The sequence below is a fragment of the Protopterus annectens genome, chromosome 7.part0 (genome assembly GCF_019279795.1).
Source record: "Protopterus annectens isolate FY-2018-M chromosome 7.part0, PAN1.0, whole genome shotgun sequence".
NCBI lineage: Eukaryota > Metazoa > Chordata > Ceratodontiformes > Protopteridae > Protopterus > Protopterus annectens.
In genome coordinates this window covers 1,678,298,295-1,678,318,304 of record NC_056739.1, presented here as the reverse complement: position 1 = coordinate 1,678,318,304, position 20,010 = coordinate 1,678,298,295, and the positions used below count along the sequence as shown (strand labels likewise).

The following is a 20,010-nucleotide window of genomic DNA, read 5'->3' as shown; positions in this document are numbered from 1 at the left end:
TTAACTTCTTTGGAAATTAACCATGGTAGCCTGGGTTATAGATTTCAATACAATCTTACTCAACAGACGTTTTATTCCAGAGTGAAATTTTATGGCAGACAAGCCGAGCATGACTATAACAGAACCTCATGAATGGAAACTGAATCAGTGGGGGTCTTCCAGGAACTTATCTAGCTATGTGAAGCGTCTCAACTAAGTCTATTTACCTCCATCCACAACAAATAACTGGCGACATTTTGCTCCAGGACTCTTTGCATGCAGGCCAAAAAAAGAATACATTTTCATTTTTTCTACAGGAAAGTTTGTGTATATTTTCCACCTTTTCACTGATATCCAGAGTCATTCTAAAGACTCAGAAGGACTATCCAAAGATCATTGTGGTGACTCTCTTCTAGCCCAGACAACAGTAGTTCTCCCTTCTTTTGGAAATGACCTGGGGCTATTACTACAGGATTCTTCCCAGACTGAATCAACTCACAAAACGGGTGGATTGATACATCCCAACCTGAAACAACTTCAACTAACTGCCTAGGTAATATAGTTTTAATATATTTTAGGCCCCTGCTTTCTAAGGTTGTGCAGTAGGTAATAACAGAGGTAAAGAAACCTGCTAGTAGGAAATCATATATTACAAAATGGAAAAGATTTTTTAGTTAGTGCCAAGACAAGATCCATGGCCATTTTAAGGCTAGTATTTCTCTGGTTCTACAATATTTGTGTGAGTTATTATCCTCTGGCCTTTCTTACTCCTCTATCAATGTTCATTAGTCAGCCACATCAGCATGTCTGTCCATGTATCCTTTTCTTTCAATGTAGTCCCATGGTAAATGTTTTTGAAAGGGATGTTACATACCAGGCCTCCAAGAAAAATTGTGTCTCGTTCTTGAGATCTCATCTTTGTTTTTGAAAAGTTAACTCTTGCTCCATTTGAACCAGCATATCAGTCTGATTTAAAGTTCATAACATGGGAAACAGTTTGACTAATTATCCTGACTGAGTTGCAAACACTCATGGTGGGTCAACCTTATCTCATTTTTCCACAAAACAAAGAACTAATCCTTCTTTTATGCCTAAAATTCTATTCAAGTTTACTTATAGTGTAGCTATCCAAATCCCTATCTTCTTCTCAGAGCCTAAAAAGGGGAGAAATATAATCCATATAGCGAAGGCTTCTGCAGCAGGGATCATTCAAGCATCTACTCTTATGGTAAGTTTACTTATTCGGCTGTACTTTGCTATGCATCTTTCAAAGCTGTTTTTTTTCCATAATAAATCTTTATTGTTATATTATTTTCAAACACAAATAAGAACAAAAATAACATATATTCACAAATCAAGCATTAACTAATATCACTAATAACCATACTCTATATACAATATTTACAAGAATGCTTCCATGTAATACAGTTAAATATAAAAAAGCATAAGAATAAATACAAGTAATAGACAGTTGATTACTAAATTCTCTTCACACACATAAATAATTATTAATATTTCCAAGTTGAAAATACTATGCTAGTATAATATTAAAAATCTGTTCCCAAATTTTTGGATTATTAACATTTTTATTTTGTGGATTTAATAGTAATTTATGAGCCAATATATGTTTTGTCGCTAGAACTCTAAAGTTCTGCCATGAAGTTTTAGATGGGTCTAACCAATTTGAAGCTATATAAAGCTTCATTAATAGAAAAATATTAATATATATAATAATTTGTGATTTAGGATCTCTCTCGGGGAATATGCAGAATCATAAATTTCCATGATAACGTTGTCTCTGTACATTTTGAAGTTGGATCTTAAGGGAATTCCAAAGTTTGAAAATACATTTACAACTCCAGAACATATGAAGAAGATCAGCTGGTTGATTCTTACAGTATGGACAAGTTGCTGAATTTTTGGGATTAAATTTATGCAGGGTAAGACGTGTATAATATGCATTGTTCCAAATCATCAACTGGGTATATATTAATTTTTGAAGAGAAGTAGATTTGATGGTCAAGTCAATTGCTTTTAACATATTACTTCTATCTGTCAGTAAGATTTTCTCTTCCCAGTAGTTTGATAACAAAATTTTATCATGAAATTGAAATTCTTTAATTAATTGATTTGCTGTCGTGATATATTTAAGATCCTGTTGGAGAGCTTGCCACAACAAAGAGCATCTATTAATAGCCTCTTCTTCCAGTTTAAAACTTTTAAAATAGCTTATAGTGAGTTCTCTAATTTGCCTCAGAATAACCAGATAATTTTTAGGTAAGTTAAGTTCTTGTCTTATTTGGTTGGCCGAACTGTCAAGATGTTTATATATATCAGTCAAAGTTAGATTAACTATCAATGGAAACTTGTTGAGATCAATTAGTTGATTATTCAATTTTAAATTAGGATTCTTATGCAAGGGTTGAAAAACCATCATATGTTGAACCAAATCTAATAAATGAAATAAATTATGTAAAGAGAGTATGTTCATTTTGATGTGTTCAATAATCCCATAGAATTTCAATGTATCCTTACCTAAAAAAAGTATTGCTTTAGAATTGATATTTAACTTTAGAATATATTTATAATTCAGAACTACCCAAGGTGGTGTCCACTTAGTATTATTTATATCATAATTGGCAATTCTTAAAATTCTATTAGAATTTACAATTAAATAATACATTTCAAAATTAGGTAATTCCAGTCCTCCTCTATTTTTTAGGGTCATTAATTTATCATAAGATATCCCGGTTTTCTTTGGTTCCCAAATGAATTTAGCCAATTATTTATGAATCCGTTTAAAAAACGACTTTGAAAGTAATAAATTGGCTGACCTAAAAATATACAGTAATCATGGTAATATGTTCATTTTGATAATTGAAACTTTTGCTAATATTGGCAGTCGTAAATTTTTCCATCCCCCAAAATCAGAAATTATTTGTTCCCAGAATGCTTTAATATTATTATTATAAAAGTCTTTATTATCAGTAGAGAACTCAATACCTAGATATTTAATATTTTCTTTAAATGATACCTGTCCCGCTATGGGCAATAACGAAAAGGGTTTAGGTGTCTTTAAAGGGAAGATATCTTTCAAAGCTGTTTTGATCTGGCCTTGTGGCAGATCAGCACATAACCATCTTTTATTTTCTTTTTGACAATTTCAGGGTATAGCTGTTGTATCAAAGTACTTTCAGTCAAGCAGTGGGAATGAACTGAGCACTTATTAACATTTTTGTAATGTGAGGTAAAGAACTTGAAACTGCCCTGCAGGGAGTGATGCAACTGAGTCAGAGCTTACAAAACTTTAGAGTTAGTACTTATAGCGTTTGTTTAGTTTCCAGGGTTGAACCAAACAGGCCTCATAAAATCAGGTGGTACCAAGTCAACTGTATTCCATTAGAAAATTAAACATCATGGTTGGGAATTTTTGCAAACAACCAGCCCATGACAGTTAAATTACTACATTAAAGCTGTTGGATATTGCAAAATCGATTATCATTATGCAAACAATCTTTGTTTAGTCATAAGCATTCAATGAGGGTGTGTGTGTGTGTGTGTGTGTGTGTGTGTGTGTGTGTGTGTGTGTGTGTGTGTGTGTCTCTATGTCTGTGTGCATTTATATATGTATAGACAGAAAGATAGATATGGAAAGAAAAGAAGGGTACATCAGAAAAGAGTGTTAGGTAAAGTTACTGAAGGTAAAGTTGAGAATGTGATTTCACTCTGTACTCTGTCATGTCTCAAACTGTGAGAGATGTTGGGAGTGCATAAAGGGTACTAGGCAGCTGGTATAAGTTATCGAAAAAAAGTGATGTTTTCTGTCATATCTTATGAGGCATGAGCTAAACCATTTCACTTTTCCAGCCTGAAATCATGTGTAGCTTTTTGCATCATGGCTAAGAGGCATATCAGAAAGAGGAGCTACAATGATACTTAATCCAGCAGTTTGCATACCCCATATACCTTAACAACTCTGGCAATTTAGTTTTAGCTGCCTTGCCTTACTTAGCATCTGTCTGTATTTTGTATGTTCTGGTTAATACCTAGTTATTTTCTTTTGATGTTCTTTAAATTTGTATATCAAATCATTCCTTAGTTTGTCAAAGCCAGACAGCATTCATGATTACATACATTTTCTGTCTTAATAATCCAAATGAATGAAGAATGGAAATAAATAAATTGCAATTACTGGTTTCATTTCCTTACAAAGAAACATGGCTGAGCTATCAGAGAGGTTGTATATAAAAATTAAACTTATTCAAACAGTTCTGTCCTGCTACTTCTCTAATGGTATATAATGCCTGTCTAGCTTTGCACAGTGTTTCAGTCAGTTCACAATGATTTAGGCAGTCACAGAGAAAACTAGTCTATCATATATTTATATTGTAGAGTCATTAATTTAATTGTTATAGGCTGCTTGTTTTGAGTTTGATATAGTAATGTCTAACCCAGACATACCACTAACCTGGTCACAAAACTGTCATCCATGGCTAGTCTAAGGAGAAGTGTGTTCAGCAAAGTCATTGTTTTACAGAAACGTCTTTGTGCACTGGTGAAAGAGAAGGCTTACTGTGCAAAAGGGTTATATGGAAGACAGTCCTGGGATCATGTATATAGGCATGCAGGTCTTTATAGGTTCAAGTCATATATTACTGGAAGGCACTGGATCTGAATACGGGTCTACTAAACACACAAGAGGCGGTGTGCATACACATTTGCAGGCTATGGCCTTGTGCAGTATGCAAATGAAAAGGTGTTCTTAAAGTCACACTGCTCACCTGCACAGTGATTCACAAGTAGGCAGCAGTGTTGTGAATGTGGTTTATGTACATTAGGATTCTTATGTCAGGGACATTCTCACTAACTGGGAAGTTGTGTAATGTCACATTTCATATATTTTAGTATTATGCAACTTTTTTGAAAATTGCATGTAGTTGTTAGGTTAGTTAAATTATACCCATTCGCTTCAGCAGGAAATGCTGTTTCCCTAACTGAGCAGATTCTACCTGCAGAGCTCAGTGCTACACGGCTAAAGTGCAATCAGTGGGAAGTCTATTGACAGTTGCTCAAAATGTATGTCAGGCAATTCATAGAGATTTGCAGGGGGACATTAATGGATTCAGAGACAGATTAACTACACAGATCTCTGAATCATATTGTAGCCGAGCAGCACAGATCTCCCAAAATAGGCTGCTAACCTGCAAACCACATCTACGAATGCTGCTTCTGCATATTCATTCACAATTTGTTAGTATAGCCTTTAATATATTTTATAGGTACTGTCTGCTGTAGTTATTTTCTCCATACGGTGTAACTGCAAACCATATTACAGTTTTGTCATCAAAGGATAAGCATGTGTTAAGCTATTCTTTTCAAAGATTACCAGCACTCAAATACATTTTCTGGCTTTATATTGACTGAAGTGGTGCTTTTACTTTAGCTTTCTCCATAGGATAACTGGGTCCAGAAAAATGTTTTTGTGAAATTATCTGTGAAATAACGTTTATGATACATAGTATAAAGTAGGGCTTAATTTGGATCTGAATTGGGATCTCCAGCTTTGTAGAAAAGGCCATCACTTTAAAAGTTATGTTATTGTCTCTCCAGGTTCAGTTTATGAAGTTAGGTCATCAGAATTGGAGCCAAAATATGAGCTGCTGTAAAATCAGAATGGCAGCTTTCTAAATTTAAATCAGCTGCTTTCAAAGTAATTATAATTTGGGGTTGATTACTTTTGATTATTTGATAACTGCCATGTAAGTCTTGCATATCTGGATTATAAAAGACATCTAAAAGATACTTACTTTGTTCTTTATTAGTTACAGAAAGTCTAGTTTCATAAGATTGGGGAATTTGCAGAAAGCAGTTGTCATAGTGCAGACGTTGTGCTATGAAAATCTGGTGCCCCAGGTATCATGGTGATTTGAAATCTTCATCTAAGGTTTTTGAAGCAGTAACACACAGAAACATACTGTACTACTGAATGTTATAAATGGAAGTCTTTGACATTTGTACAGTACAGTCTGCTGTATGAAACACCTGCAGAGACCAAAAAGGAATTGCCTTACCCAACATAAAGCAAGCTCTATGTGACTTTTAGTACCTGCACAACTGCGCCTTCTTTATCGAACAGCTCTCTTCACATACAGTCTGTTGACATCGTTCTTCTTTGTGGGTTACATATACTCACTCCAAGTCACTGCCTAGATAAAAAAGATCATTCTTTCAATGATGTACAGGAATGAACTAGACTTACCAATCTGACAGCGGTCTCCAGAAAATCCAGAGGGGCACTGGCAGACGAAGCCCATTTCCTGATCGATGCATGTTCCTGACCCACAGGGTTTGTCTGCACATGTTCCTACATTATATGGAAGAGAAAATAAGTAACTTAACATTCAGTTTGGATACAATAGTAATATTTGTAATCTGGTTTAGCTTCTTAGTATGCCTGCTCAAAATACATGGTGCAGATTAAAATTCACCCATCAGAACAATTTAGTTCAGCACTAAACATAGTAGGTGTCTGAATCTTTGCCATTTCTTCTAAACTTTCTGGCAGTTTTTGAACAGTAGACAAACTTCACATAATAGCAAAAATATCACAAACCAAGATCACTGATGAAGTGCTGTAACTAAAAATTAAAAGTATCTGGTACAATCTAATTTTTTATTCATGGGAAATTAGAAAGCCACTTTATTTACAGAAAGAAATGCACCCACATTTCCCAGCTTTTGGAACTACTATTAAAATCTCTGACAATGATATAAGCAAATGAGACAAGCACCATAATTACATCAGTGCAAAGACAGTGTAGCAAGATATTCTTTAATTCTAACTAATTGCATATGTGAATGCAAAGTACAGCCTCAAAGAGAATCAATGAAAAGACAGCAGTCATGAAATGTAAAAGGTGACCTCATTTTTGATGTCTGGAAAAGTAAATATTTATTTTTATAAAGATTAGCTAAACAGAATGAGTTCCAGTTTGCTTGTGAGCATGCATATGGGTCAAAGTAAACAGACCATGAAAAGATCTTTTTCTAAACAGTATGCGTAATAAAACTGCAGGTAAAAAATTGAGAGCTTTGCAGAAATAAATGGTAAATCCCATGCAGTGGGCTGAATAAAAGTGAATTCATATTTTGCATAAAAAGTAGTAACTGAATCACATTGGCCCTTAGTCTTTCACGAATCAAGAAAAATTACAATTCTGGCCATTACATTGGAAAGAAATATGTTCGCCCTTATAAAACAGTAAGGAAAAAAATACACCAAAGTGTTAGGTTTTACTCATCACAAAGTGTTTTTCCTTGCCTTGAATATAACCTCAGAAAGCTAATTACTTAGAAAGTGAAATTTGATTCAAGTTGTTTCTATTTGTAGAAGATTTCACAGGGGTTCGGCGTCTGTTACGTCAACAGGATTGCTCCATAGTTGTTCACTCTTTAGTGTATTCCCACCAAGGCTATTATAATACACTTTCCCTGCTTTCCAGCTATGACTTTTATAAAACTTTCTACCTGAGGCTATGCAACACTGTGATAGACTGTGTGTAGCTGGTGTAAAACTATGTTGTCAAGCTACCTTCTGGTATACTGCATTGCCAACACACTGTCTGTGCTGCAGAGACTTCTTTAAGAACTTGGTACTTGTTTATCTATCTGTGCATGATTTGGGCCTATCATATCTGAAGTAACTTTTTGTTTCTCCTTCACAGGGGCTGTTGGAGGTTCTTCAGAATTCAGAGGCACCAGAAGCTGTTGAAGATTGGGGGGGGGGGCAGAAGGTGAGAGGGGCACTTAGTAATTTAAAAAGGGCAATTTTTTAAAACTATTTACTACCACAACATAGGTTCACTTGTAGGACATTTTAAGCTTTGCCAGTTTCCATTTTGGTGCTTGAATTAACATTTCCTGATTGGTCTTACCTATCCCATGGCTGATAATTGTATATTAGCCCTAGTGAGAATAAATGTGATCACACTGTAGATAGTTTGAGGGGACCCATGTAAGAGATGCAGCATTTAGGAACTGCCTCTATCCATTAGTGGCACGAAGGGTAATTCTGGAGTACATTTTCTACATGATGGTGATCTGCTGACCAGAACCACCTTCCCTTTCCCTTTTCCTCATGATAGGGTGGCATAAGCCATCCACTTCTATTTCCCAGTGTCTGCTTTTTCCAGTCCACAAACTGCTGCTTGAGCTTGGGTCACCTAGGATGCAGTCAAGGCTTTATTTTTTTATGTCACAGAGCTATGTATGGTATCACTGTTTATTATTGTCCGAGTGATTTGAACTAAAGCACTTTAATAAAGTTGAAGCTGAAATATTCCCACTGATTTCTGCCTTAAGCTTTTTCCATATGTACCATTTGTATATTTTGTGAAATGCTGCATTATTTCCTTTTGGTATTTGTCACATCATTTGGGACTTTATTTAGGCTATGAGGGGTGATTATGTGGCTGACTTTTGACTATTAAAAAAATGAATCGAGCAGGTTACTAATTTTAGCTATAAAATCAATTAAAAACTATAAACCTTGACACTGATTGCGGTCAGTATTTTGAGAGTGCTAGTTTCATACCATACAGCACTACAAAATGCGGCTTGAAATTTGAAATCACACTTAAGAGCCTGAGCAAAATCACTAAATAAGCTACTCTTCCAAGCCTAGCAAGTAAGTTAAATTGCTATGCATGAAATAAGCAGTAACAAAAATTAAAATTAAAATTTCAATGCAAAACGCAATCTTTCCAGAGACAGTAAAAAAGTAAAGGGCAGACTTTATAAAGGTTACTACGAGGCGTACTCAGTGTGTACACCTCAAGGAAAACTATGGTACTTTTGCATGAAGAAGTGCAGCATCACACTGGGCTGTCTCTGCAGTGGTGCTTGATGCTAATGAAACAGTCTGGGGAAGAGCTATATGCTAATTAGCCATGTGCTCTGAGCCCCCCACCCCAGAATGGCCTTCTGAAAGGCAACGATACACTGAGAAATTCATAGTATGGCTGCTCCTTGTAAGTTATGGTAGTGAACACAAACAAATGCCTTATTCATTCACTGTGGTAATGGTACATGCTGGTAGGGTGTGCGTGAGTGTATGCGAAGGGCTGCACATGTGAGTGCATGTGTGAGAGTGTGCCTGCCCAAAAGGTAGTGGTAGGGAGGTTAGTGAGGTTGTTAGATAGGAGTGTGTGTGTGTGTGTGTGTGTGTGTGTGTGTGTGTGTGTGTGTGTGTGTGTGTGTGTGTGTGTGTGTGTGTGTGTGTGTGTTTGTGTGTGTGTGTGTGTGTGTTTATGAATAGATGACTATGTCTGTTAGTGTGATTGTGTGGATATGGGGCTGTATGCATGTGAATATGGAATGAGTGTGCGAATGCATGTGTATATGTAAGTAAGTGGGCTGGGGTAGTTGTCATACTTCCACACACTCCTGGACTAATGAGAAAAGCCTGCAAACATTTGATGGGGGGGGGGGGGGGCTGTAGCTACCAGAGATGACCATTTTAAACTCATGCCTAAATGACATATAAACAGAACAGGGATCAAGGGTGGGTGAACCACTACCCACCACTAATAACCCTTTAAATGCATGCCTGAGTAGTACATAAATAGAAAGGGGATTAGGGCTAAGAGAAACTACTCGGCATCAGGGAAAACCCTTTAAATATCAGCCCAATAGCCACTAGAAAATAACCCTTTAAATCTGTACCTGAATGATACTTAAACAGAATGTGGATCAGGGTGGGAAAACAATTAGCCACCAGAGACAACCCTTTAAACCTGATTGAATGGCACTTAAACAGAATATGGATAAGGGGTGGGGGACCCTCTAGCCAATAGGGAAAAATCTTCACTAACATGTAGGTGGGGCACTGGAGATATTCCCTAAAATGTGCCTTAAAGACAGTTTAAAAAAAAAGTGAATTGTGAAATCATTAGATTCCCGAGATAGTTTGAATATCATGTTGTAAAAAGCACTTTTTCCAGTTAGAGGTCACCACAGCAGATCACCTGTCCACTCATGATTAACAATGGAGTTTTACAGTGTCAAGTTGCCAGCCTGGTGCCCAACCTTCCACAGAAGGCACACACATGCATGCACTCACACCTAGGGCCAATTTAGAGTGTCCAATCCACCTACAGCATGTCTTTGGTATGTGAGAGGAAACCCACACAACCACAGGGAAGACATGCAGACTCCACACAGAAGGCACCCCATCTGAGGATCGAACTGGAGAACCTCTTGCTGTGAGGCGGCAATGCTAACCGCTGCACCACCATGGCTGCCCATGTTGCAAAAGGCACTAAAAGGGATTATTGGCCTGTACTCTTTCACCTCCATAAAAGGATGTTAATCATCTTCACCACACACATACACCAGGGATTTGGCCTACAAGTGTATTAAGGAAAAAAAAATGAAAATGCAAGTATGGGGGGGGGGGGGTGATCACTGTATCTCTGGCAAAGAAAACCTCCGCAATAACAGACTGCACTAACTGCTACATTAGTGCAGCAGAAATGTTTTGACATATAATGATGATCATAGACATTATTCAATACCTGCAGGTATGCATGACTTATGAGGGGGGTGGGACTTGGAATGTTCTACTTGCCTCTGAACCTTGTAGCACATGACAGACTGTAATTAATTCTTATTTACTTAGAAAGCTGCTAAGGTAACTGCTTTGGACCACCATGCATTTACTGAAGGATCTGAAGTGTGAAACTCAAATGTCTGGCATTAAGGACTAACTATGATCATCTGAGAATTACCAGGGCAGGAGAAAAGGGAACATTGCAGATATTCTGACAATTGGAACAAATATGGAGTATGTGGTGTATGTGTGTGCGTGTGTGTGTGTTTGTGTGTGTGTGTGTGTGTGTGTGTGTGTGTGTGTGTGTGTGTGTGTGTGTGTGTGTGTGTGTGTGTGTGTGTGTGTGTTTATGTGAGAGAGAGTGACTGTGCCAACAGGGTTGTATGTATGATCATGATGCAGTAACTAGTGTACACTACAAGGGGAAGCACTGATGTACACTTTGCAGCTAAATGCAATTCAAAGACATGTAAATTAGCTGATAATGAGGTATTTGCTCATTAAGGCTATTGTGTCTATGGATCTCAAAATACTGCATTGTAGAAACAGGACCTTTTTACAGTGACCCTTAACATAATGAAGTAGTTACTCTATGATTCCTTTCGAGAATTTAAATTACTTGGTCTAGTGGAGAGATATTACAACAGTATATGTTCTTCTCAACACATTGAACTCTGTTTACACATCAAATTGCATTAGGGAGGTAAAACCTTTGGCTGAAAAATGAAACGATTTAATAAGGAAACCACCACTGGGGCACTTTTAGGGTATAAAATAATAAAATCCAACAATCAGTTATTGTAAAGACGTGGCCATTAGTACAACAGAAGAATCAAAATTATGATGAAAAAAATAAATTGATTTCTTTTCTACTTTTTATGTGCACTGCACTTTCCTTTACTGTCTGTCACTGTACATCTGCCGAAAATTAATCTGCACAGCTGACCATGAGAAACAAATTAAAAAGACTTGGTAATAGGAATGCTGTCATGTTTAGATGACAAAACAGAATATAAATCAGGCAATGTTATCACTCACTTCTTAGATGTAAATTTAGTGCCACTGATGTTTTAAAAAGCACATAAACTGCACATAGGTCAAGTATATTTTATTTACTTCATGTTGTGATGTTTCATATAAGAGAGCTGTATCTGGATATGGTACAGCTGCTGCTTAGTTTGATAGCAAACAATATATATATATATATATATATATATATATATATATATATATATATATATATATATATTTTTTTTTTTTTTTTTTATGAATAAGGTTACTACTAGTGCTTTGCTGGAAAAGGGAATAGAGTTCCTACAGGGGAATTTATTTTACATTTTGCACTTTACATTCAAGCTATTTGGTAATCCCAAGTGATGTTACTTTGGGCATTTTATTTAAAAAAATGTATTCCTTAATGGAAAGGCTCAGTAATTTATAGAAAATCAGAGGCAGACAATTACCTTTGCAAAAGCACTGAAGGTCTCATTTTTTTAATAACATACCTGAGTAGATCATAGCTGTTATAACTGAATCAATCAATACAGCCCATCACCTCATGTCTTCACTAAGGACCTGGATGACTTCATGGACACCTCCAATTTCCAGGGGATTAAGCTCCTCGATGAGCCTGTTCACCAAATATATTCCTACTTCTCTGCTATTGTCACCTGCTAGATGAAGTACTGCTGCTTTTCATTTCTTTCTGCCTCTTTTGTCCATCTTGTTTTTTTTTTTTTTGTTTGTTTTTTTTTTAAGCAGAAGTGTCACTTTTATTTAATATTTATAGAAGTCCCCATATAACTTGTTTTTAAGTACGGTAAGCAAATAAAACTATATTCTTAAACTTTATTATCACATACACTTCACTTCAGGTATAACTACAGGAAACATTAGCAGTATTCCTTGATTTGTCTGCATGATCATTAAATAAAACAGTGTAAGAAACTTCTCTGTGTGGAAGATTTTCAGTCCATATATCTCTAGTCAATCACTATCTAGTATCAAAAACGTTACTGAAGAAAACTGGGACATTGTCATAGGAAACCCTTTTCTGATTAACATCTTAGGTGAAGCCCCATCCTTTGTTTATAGGAAGGCCAGGAATATTAGAAGTTTTCTTGAAGTTAAACCTCGACCATATGAGAGAAACACTAAAAGATGTGAAACTAATTGTACATTTTGTATATTTATACAGCAAGGTGATAGTTTTTATTGCCCTTATTTAAAGAAAATCATTTAAGACCAGTGCACGGTGGTGCAGCGGTTAGTGTTGTCACCTCACAGCAAGAGGTTCTCCGGTTCGATCCTTGGCTGGGGTGCCTTCTGTGCGGAGTCTGCATGTTCTCCCTGTGGTCGCTTGGGTTTCCTCTGGGTACTCCGGTTTCATCCCAAAGACATGCTGTAGGTGGATTGGACACTCTAAATTGGCCCCAGGTGTGTGCCTTCTGTGGAAGGTTGGGTGTCGGGCTGGCAACTCGACACCATAAAACTCCACTGCCAATCATGAGCAGACAGGTGTTCTGCTGTGGTGACCCCTAACCGGGAAAAAGCCGAAAGAAGAATTAAGACCAGTGCAGTGGGTGACTGTAACACTATGAAAGTAATTTACAGGGCAGAATGCAATGAATGTGATGCATTCTATGTGGGCAAGACTGTAAATAAACGCGTAGGATTTCATGTCATCTGTCAGAACGCTCTGGATGTAAAAATAATGCACTAACCAAACACCTTTCTCTTTATAAAAGACACACAGATTTTAAGTTCCAGATCCTGGATCGCATAGACATGGGTGATCTTGAAGGAGACATCCCGAATATTCTGGAGAATCATGAACTCATGTGGCAATTAAAGCTGAACTCTTTTAGGAAGCCTGGACTAAACTACTACTGTTCAATTAAAAGTGTACTGGAACTTAAAAAGTTGCCACATTGTTTACATGACTAATTTTATTTTATTTTATTCTACCAGTTGGTTTTAAATACCATTTTAAATCAGTTGTAATTTAAGTGTATATTTTGTTTCCATCGTCATACATTTTTTCTTATTATTTTTTCTTTTTCTGGTTCTCTTTTTTCCACTTTATTCAAAATGAAGCATAATATCAATACTAACTAACTATACAATAATATTTTTATAGATAGTTTTTATGGTTCTTGTACACAGACGTGAACAAGTCTAGAAGGATGAAAGCGATCTTTGTTAACAATAGGTTATGAAAATAGAATCTGATTTTCACAATTGATTTTTTACATGCAAAGTGTATATGTATATATTTATATATATTTTTTGGTTGCAAAATGGACTAAGGTTGATATATTTCCAGCCATGTAGTATATTGTCTTGGATAAAATCACAGACTTAATAATCTGGTTAAATAAGAGGTACCACATCATTATAAATTTTATGTTGGGAGGGTGGCCTAATGGTTAAGGTGCAGGGTTGGAGTCTCACAAGGGATAACTGGCTAAGCTTAAAATGGCTCACAAGAGCAGCTAGCTCAGTACTAATCTATGACCCTATTTAAAGTACATAAGGGTTATAGTATTATGACAACTACTAAGTAGGGCAGGACCAGCTCGAATGTCACATTGATGGGGAAGGGATGTAAACTTAACATGTGTACCAATAACACTTTGTTTTACAGCACAATAAACCACTCCCTTGCCTGATAAAAAGTATATATATTTATAAAGCTGATGGCCGCGGTGGTGCAGCAGTTAGCGTTCTCATCTCACAGCACGAGGTTCTCCCATTCAATTCTCGGCTAGAGCGCCTTCTGTGTGGAGTCTGCATGTCCTCCCCACAGTCAAGTGATGTTTAAAAGACATGCAGGTAGGTGTGTGTGTGAATGGGCATGCCTTCTTTGAAGGTTGGGCGTTGGGCTGGCACCTCGGCACTGTAAAAAAAAATTCACTGCCAATCATTAGTGGACCGGAGTTCCGCTGTGGTGACCCCTAACTGGGTAAAGCTGAAAGACATCGGTTTAGTGAGGAAACTATTACTCTATTTTTGTTTTACTTGGATCTCTTGTCTGTGTACTTAATAAAGGATTTTCAACTGGAAACAGACTGCTTGCCTTGCTTGGATTACTTTTGAATACTTAGTAATTCTCTACAATTCATAGGTTCATAGGTTCATAGGGAGGTACTAGACTATCGGCCCAAGGGCCTACATAAGCCTAGCCAACAAGGTTCTCTGGCTTACACCACCCAAGAAAGTTATTTTCCTGTGCCACTGTCGAGCAGAGACAATTATATATTTTTTATTATTATTATTATTTTTTTTACTTAAGACGAGTTTACGTTCGCTTCTTCTACTACTATAGTTTGATCTGATTAATATACAGTGATTAACTAGAGATATATGGACTGAAAATCTTCCACACAGAGAAGTTTCTTACACTGTTTTGTTTTTGGACCCAGTATACTTGTTTAGTGGGTTGTTTTGAGTGTTTTGAGACTTCGGGGATACCACGGAGATTACTTGTTTTTTTTTTTTTTTTCACGATCATTAAATACATTCATTCATTCTTTCTCCAGTAGTTTATTTACAGTCACTGGGATCCAAAGTTTTTTCTGGTGCACAGTGGACATAAAGCATAGACACTAATCTTGGATGGGATACTAATCTGTTGCAAGATACATGCATACTTGTAAGCAGTTTAGAGGGATTATCAATTCAACTATAACATGTCTGTGGAATATGAGAAGAAACCTGACTGCAGTGTGAAATCCCACACAAACAAAGAGAGGAATAGTAGAGTTTACACAGGAAATAGTCCAAACTGGAATCAAACCAGAGAGCTAAGCACTGTGAGGCAAAAATACTAGTCACTGTACTATCTCTTTTATAAATTTTAATATCCAAAATAATTAAACAGCTTGATTTTAAAAAATGATGTTTTAATTCCTAATTACTTTTTTTCTGTTATGGTTAAATGTCACCCTCCAATGATTTCATGATGTACTCTGTTCAGCAGTTTATTATCAGAAAAAGGAAGGAATGTTGCAATTGTAACAATGGTAAAAGGTAATAATAATAATAATAATAATAATAATAATAACAATAATTACTACTTGGTGATTGTTTTTACTTCCAGATAATTGACACTAGTCAGGGTTTAATGTCATTTATCATAGAAGGGACTGTGCCATTGTCCATTTATTATCACTTAATTATTCAGTCAGGAAACACTACAGTGAAAGCACTGACCAGTCATACCCATGGTAAAAGTCACTTATATTGAATTATGATAATGCCACAGGAATGAGCAGTAAAGCTGGAAGTCCACCTACCATTTTGGCAGAAATGTAACTGCACATTGATAAAAGACTAAAGGACCAGCTTAGACATAAACTTAAAAAAAAAACATTTTTCTCATTTTGTTATTTTGTGCCATGCAAATCTTTCTGCAACATAAATGGTTTTTACTACTGTTATTTTGTCCTCACCCTAAATGACTTAATGGGGCAAATATTCTCCACTTCAGTTAGGCCTCTGTCCTTTCCTCTGTTTCACAGTTCCTCTACTCCAGCCCAAGTAACCAAATTATAACTCTTCTGTAATGTCAGCCTGTTTTACTTAACAAATATTGCTAACACTTTTAATACACCCCTTATACTAACATTAGTCTTTTTCTAATATGCAGGCATGGATAATTCAATTATGTCTTGTTTTCCTACTGTAGAACAGTATATTATTAAGGCAGAACCATGTTATGATCTTATTTGTACTATGCTATTGTCGTCCTCCTATGTCCATATCAGTTTGCTCATAATATGTGTATAGTACAATCTTTTACAGTTACCTACCTTTGTACTAATGTACTTTTCTTCTTCTTCTAAGTCCTTCATATTGCATTTGTATTACTATTTTGTATAATAATTTTAAATGCCTTTAATGCCCTGGTCATGTCAGAAAAGAGGCCTCAGCTCAGTGAAGTTACCTGGTTAACAAACGTAAAGATAAATAATTGCTTACTTGATAAAATAAAAAGGTTGTGTACTCAGAATAACATTCATCTATGTTATCCATTTTCATTCTTCCTCAATTGCTAGAGTCAGATCTGAAACTCAGATCTGACTTGGCCACTTCCTCCAGAGTGTGGGATCATAGAACTCTCAAGCTGCTCCCTTTACCCACAATGTCCCACAAATCTAATGTACCTCAGATCAAGTTTGCTGTCCCTAGATGTAAAAGGACAGGGGTAGAACAGAAAAAGAATGGAAGTAAAAGGACAGTGGTAGAACAGAAAAAAATAGAAGCTAGAGCTCAAATAAGGAATGAGGATGTTCCTATACTACTCTTAGCTATCTCTAGAAGTATATAAAGGAAGGGGATAGGTGGGGAGTTGAGAAAGAATGAAAATGGACAACACAGATGGAACATTATGGTGAGTAAATAACTTTTCAGTCTGATGTGCTGTTTTTATTCATTCCTCAGCTGATGGGAGGACAGAGTCCCCAGCTACCACAAGCCTTGGAGGACATTCTGGGACACTACTAAGGCAAAAGCTGCTCTGTTCCTAGAGACCAGATCCAACTTGTAATGAGCAATAAAGCTATGTGGATTAGCCTGGGTTGCAGCTGCACAAATGTCATCTGAGGATGCTCTAGACCACAAGGCTGAAGAAACCACCATAGAGCTGGTGGAATGAGCCCTATGAGTTTTTGTTAAAGATAAACTCAATTTTCCATAGACAAAGGTTATACAATTAGTCAACCATTTGGCAGGGTAATTTTAGACACTGGCATGCTTAATCTGGAAGGAGGAAAGGAAACAAACAACTGGTAGATTTCCTAAAGTCTTTGGTTCTATGAAGGTAGAAATGAAGTTGTCCATCTACTTCTAACAGGTGTAACATATTCTCCTTTACTTGGGAAATTTGGAAAGAAGACTGGGAGATTAATGACCTGGTTAATATTTGACAAAGAAGCTACTTTAGGTGAAAAAGATGGTTTAAGTCTGCAATGAAACCCTCTACTTAAGAAAAATTAGATACGGAGGCTTTGAAGACAGAGCCTGGAGTTCAGGTACACTTCTAGGTGATGTAATAGCCACTAGAAAAAAGGGATTTCCAAGATAAAAATTTGAGGTTAGGTTTGGCTGAAGGTTCAATGGGTGATTGAATTAAGGCCTGAAGCATTATATTTAAATCCCAAGGTGGAGTAGTGTCTTTGAGTGGAGGTCTCAGCAGAAAGGCTGCTTTAAGAAAGGCTTTGCAAAGTTTAGAAGAAGCTAAGAATTAGTTATTTTCACCCAGCTGAAAACTGAAAATGTGAGCCTGTTCAACTTTGATTGTTGAGAAACTAGCTCCTTCATTGAAAATCAAAGCTAAACATTCAAGGATAGCTGGTATAGGTGCTGGAAATGGGTCCAAGTTTTTGCTGAGGGCCCAAAAGACAGATCTTTTCCATTTACTCTAGTAGACCTTTCTAGTAGAAACCTTGTGAAAAGATAACAAAATGTGATGGATGGGGGGACGAGACCCTGGGCAGTCTAGCAATCAGTGGAACTGGAGAAACCATGTGGTCAACTTGAGGCCTGATATGACCTGGTGAGTCATGCCTGTCGGGTGAGGCAGGAAGTCTAGAGTTGTCTGGGGTGGATGTTGAAGATGAGGCCAGAGGAATGGGAACCAAATCTGATGACGGCAAAAAGGTGCAATGAGACTAACTGTGCTATTCAATCAAACTGCTTTTTGAAGAAACTTGGGAATTGAGGTAAGGGTGGAAAGACAAGAAGGAGACGGGAGGGTCAATTGTCAACCAGGGCATCTCTCAGTGATTCCCTCAGTGGAGGGATCAGGGCAAATAACCTGCTGCACTTGTTGCTGAGGGGAAGAGTGAAAAGACTGTAGCATGGCTGGCACCATCGACAGAAAACTTTCTCTGCAACATTGCCATTGAGGCATCGGAATGGACCTGGTTAATTTGTCTGCAATCACACTGGATTTCCCCAGAATGTGCATTGCTATTAGAAAGTGATTGAAAGAGATCACCCATTGTCATACTCTCATAGCTTCTTGACAAAGAGATTAAGATTTGATTCCCCTCTATTTGTTGATGTACCAGACCACCAACATGTTGTCTGTCTGTACCACAATTATCCTAGATAGTAGAATGTCTTGAAATGCCTGCAATTTTAGGAGGACTGCTCTCATCTCCAGGAATTTGATATGTATCTTGTCCTCTACTGGGGACCAGATACCTTGAAGCATCCTTCCCAAGTATAGCCCCACCCCCCACTGAGCTGGAAGGCATCCATGGTTACCATGGTCTTTGGGAGGGGAAGAATAAAGCGATGGGCTTCGCAGATCTGGTCTGAGTGACTCCAGCATAAAAAAAAAGAAGTTATGTACTCACCATAACATTCCATCTGTATTGCTGATTTTAAATCTTTCCTCACATATGGGGGTCTGGATCTGATCCATCAGATCTGACTCGGCCATTACTAAGCTTGTGGCAACCAAAAAAGCTCTTGGATACCTCCCTTTACCCACAACACATCTCTCCTTGTCACCTCATATCTTGTTTGTTAGAATTATCCTCATAAAAAATAGGAAAAGAACTTAAGTCTGAAAATCTTTAAGGAGACCACTACTGGAGTATTGAAGATAATAAAAATGTCCTGAAATGTTGCTTCCCATTCAATCAGATAGGGAGGCTGTGAAGATAATGCCTAGATTTCTGTTATTCATCTTGCAGATGTAATAGCCACTAGAAACATAGTTTTCCAAGATAGAAATTTAACATCACAAGTCACTGCAGGTTCAAATGGGGGCTGAAAAATTAGATGTAGTACTAAATCAAGGTCTCATGGGGATAGGGATCCTTGTGAGGAGGCCTTAGCAATAGGGTCCCTTTTAAGAAGGTTTTGCAAAGTTTGTGGGAAATGAGAGATAAGCTATCCTTCCCAATATAAAATCTGAAATCACTGCTAATTGTACTTTAATTGTAGAGCAAGCTGCTCTATTATTAAAAAGCTGGAATAAGAATTCTAGAACAGAGTGAATTGGTGCCATGAGGGATCTACATTTTACTGTTTATGCCAAATTACAAACCTCTTCCATTTATTCCTATAAAGTTTTTGAGTGGATGACTTATGAGAGTTCATCAACATATGACAGACTGGTGAGGAGAGCATGGATTGTCTGGCAATCAATGGAATTGGAGGAACCAAGCCATCAGCTTGAGGTTGTGATGGCTGGGATGAATCAATCATGTTGGGTGTGACACAAGGTCTGGAATGGGTTGCAGGACCCAAGGTTCCTTTTGTAGACAAGGCCAGAGGAAAGGAAACCAGATTTGTTGAGGCCAATATGGGGCAATGAGGATTACTGTTTTCTTCAACCTGTTTGCTTTCTGAAGGAATTTGGGAATCAAAGGAATTGGGGGAAAGGTGTACAATAGACTGGGAGG

The 20,010-nt window shown here is 37.1% G+C and overlaps 1 protein-coding gene across 2 annotated transcripts in view; it reads right to left on the bottom strand.

Annotated features, from left to right (window-relative positions):
* Positions 1 to 20,010, bottom strand: part of ACAN (aggrecan) — a 538,406-nt gene that overhangs the window by 89,796 nt on the left and 428,600 nt on the right. For both annotated transcript variants that reach the window (XM_044078192.1, XM_044078191.1), the window contains exon 13: positions 6,239 to 6,343. In XM_044078192.1, the coding sequence (XP_043934127.1) occupies positions 6,239 to 6,343 (105 nt within the window). The remainder of the gene's footprint in view (positions 1 to 6,238; positions 6,344 to 20,010) is intronic.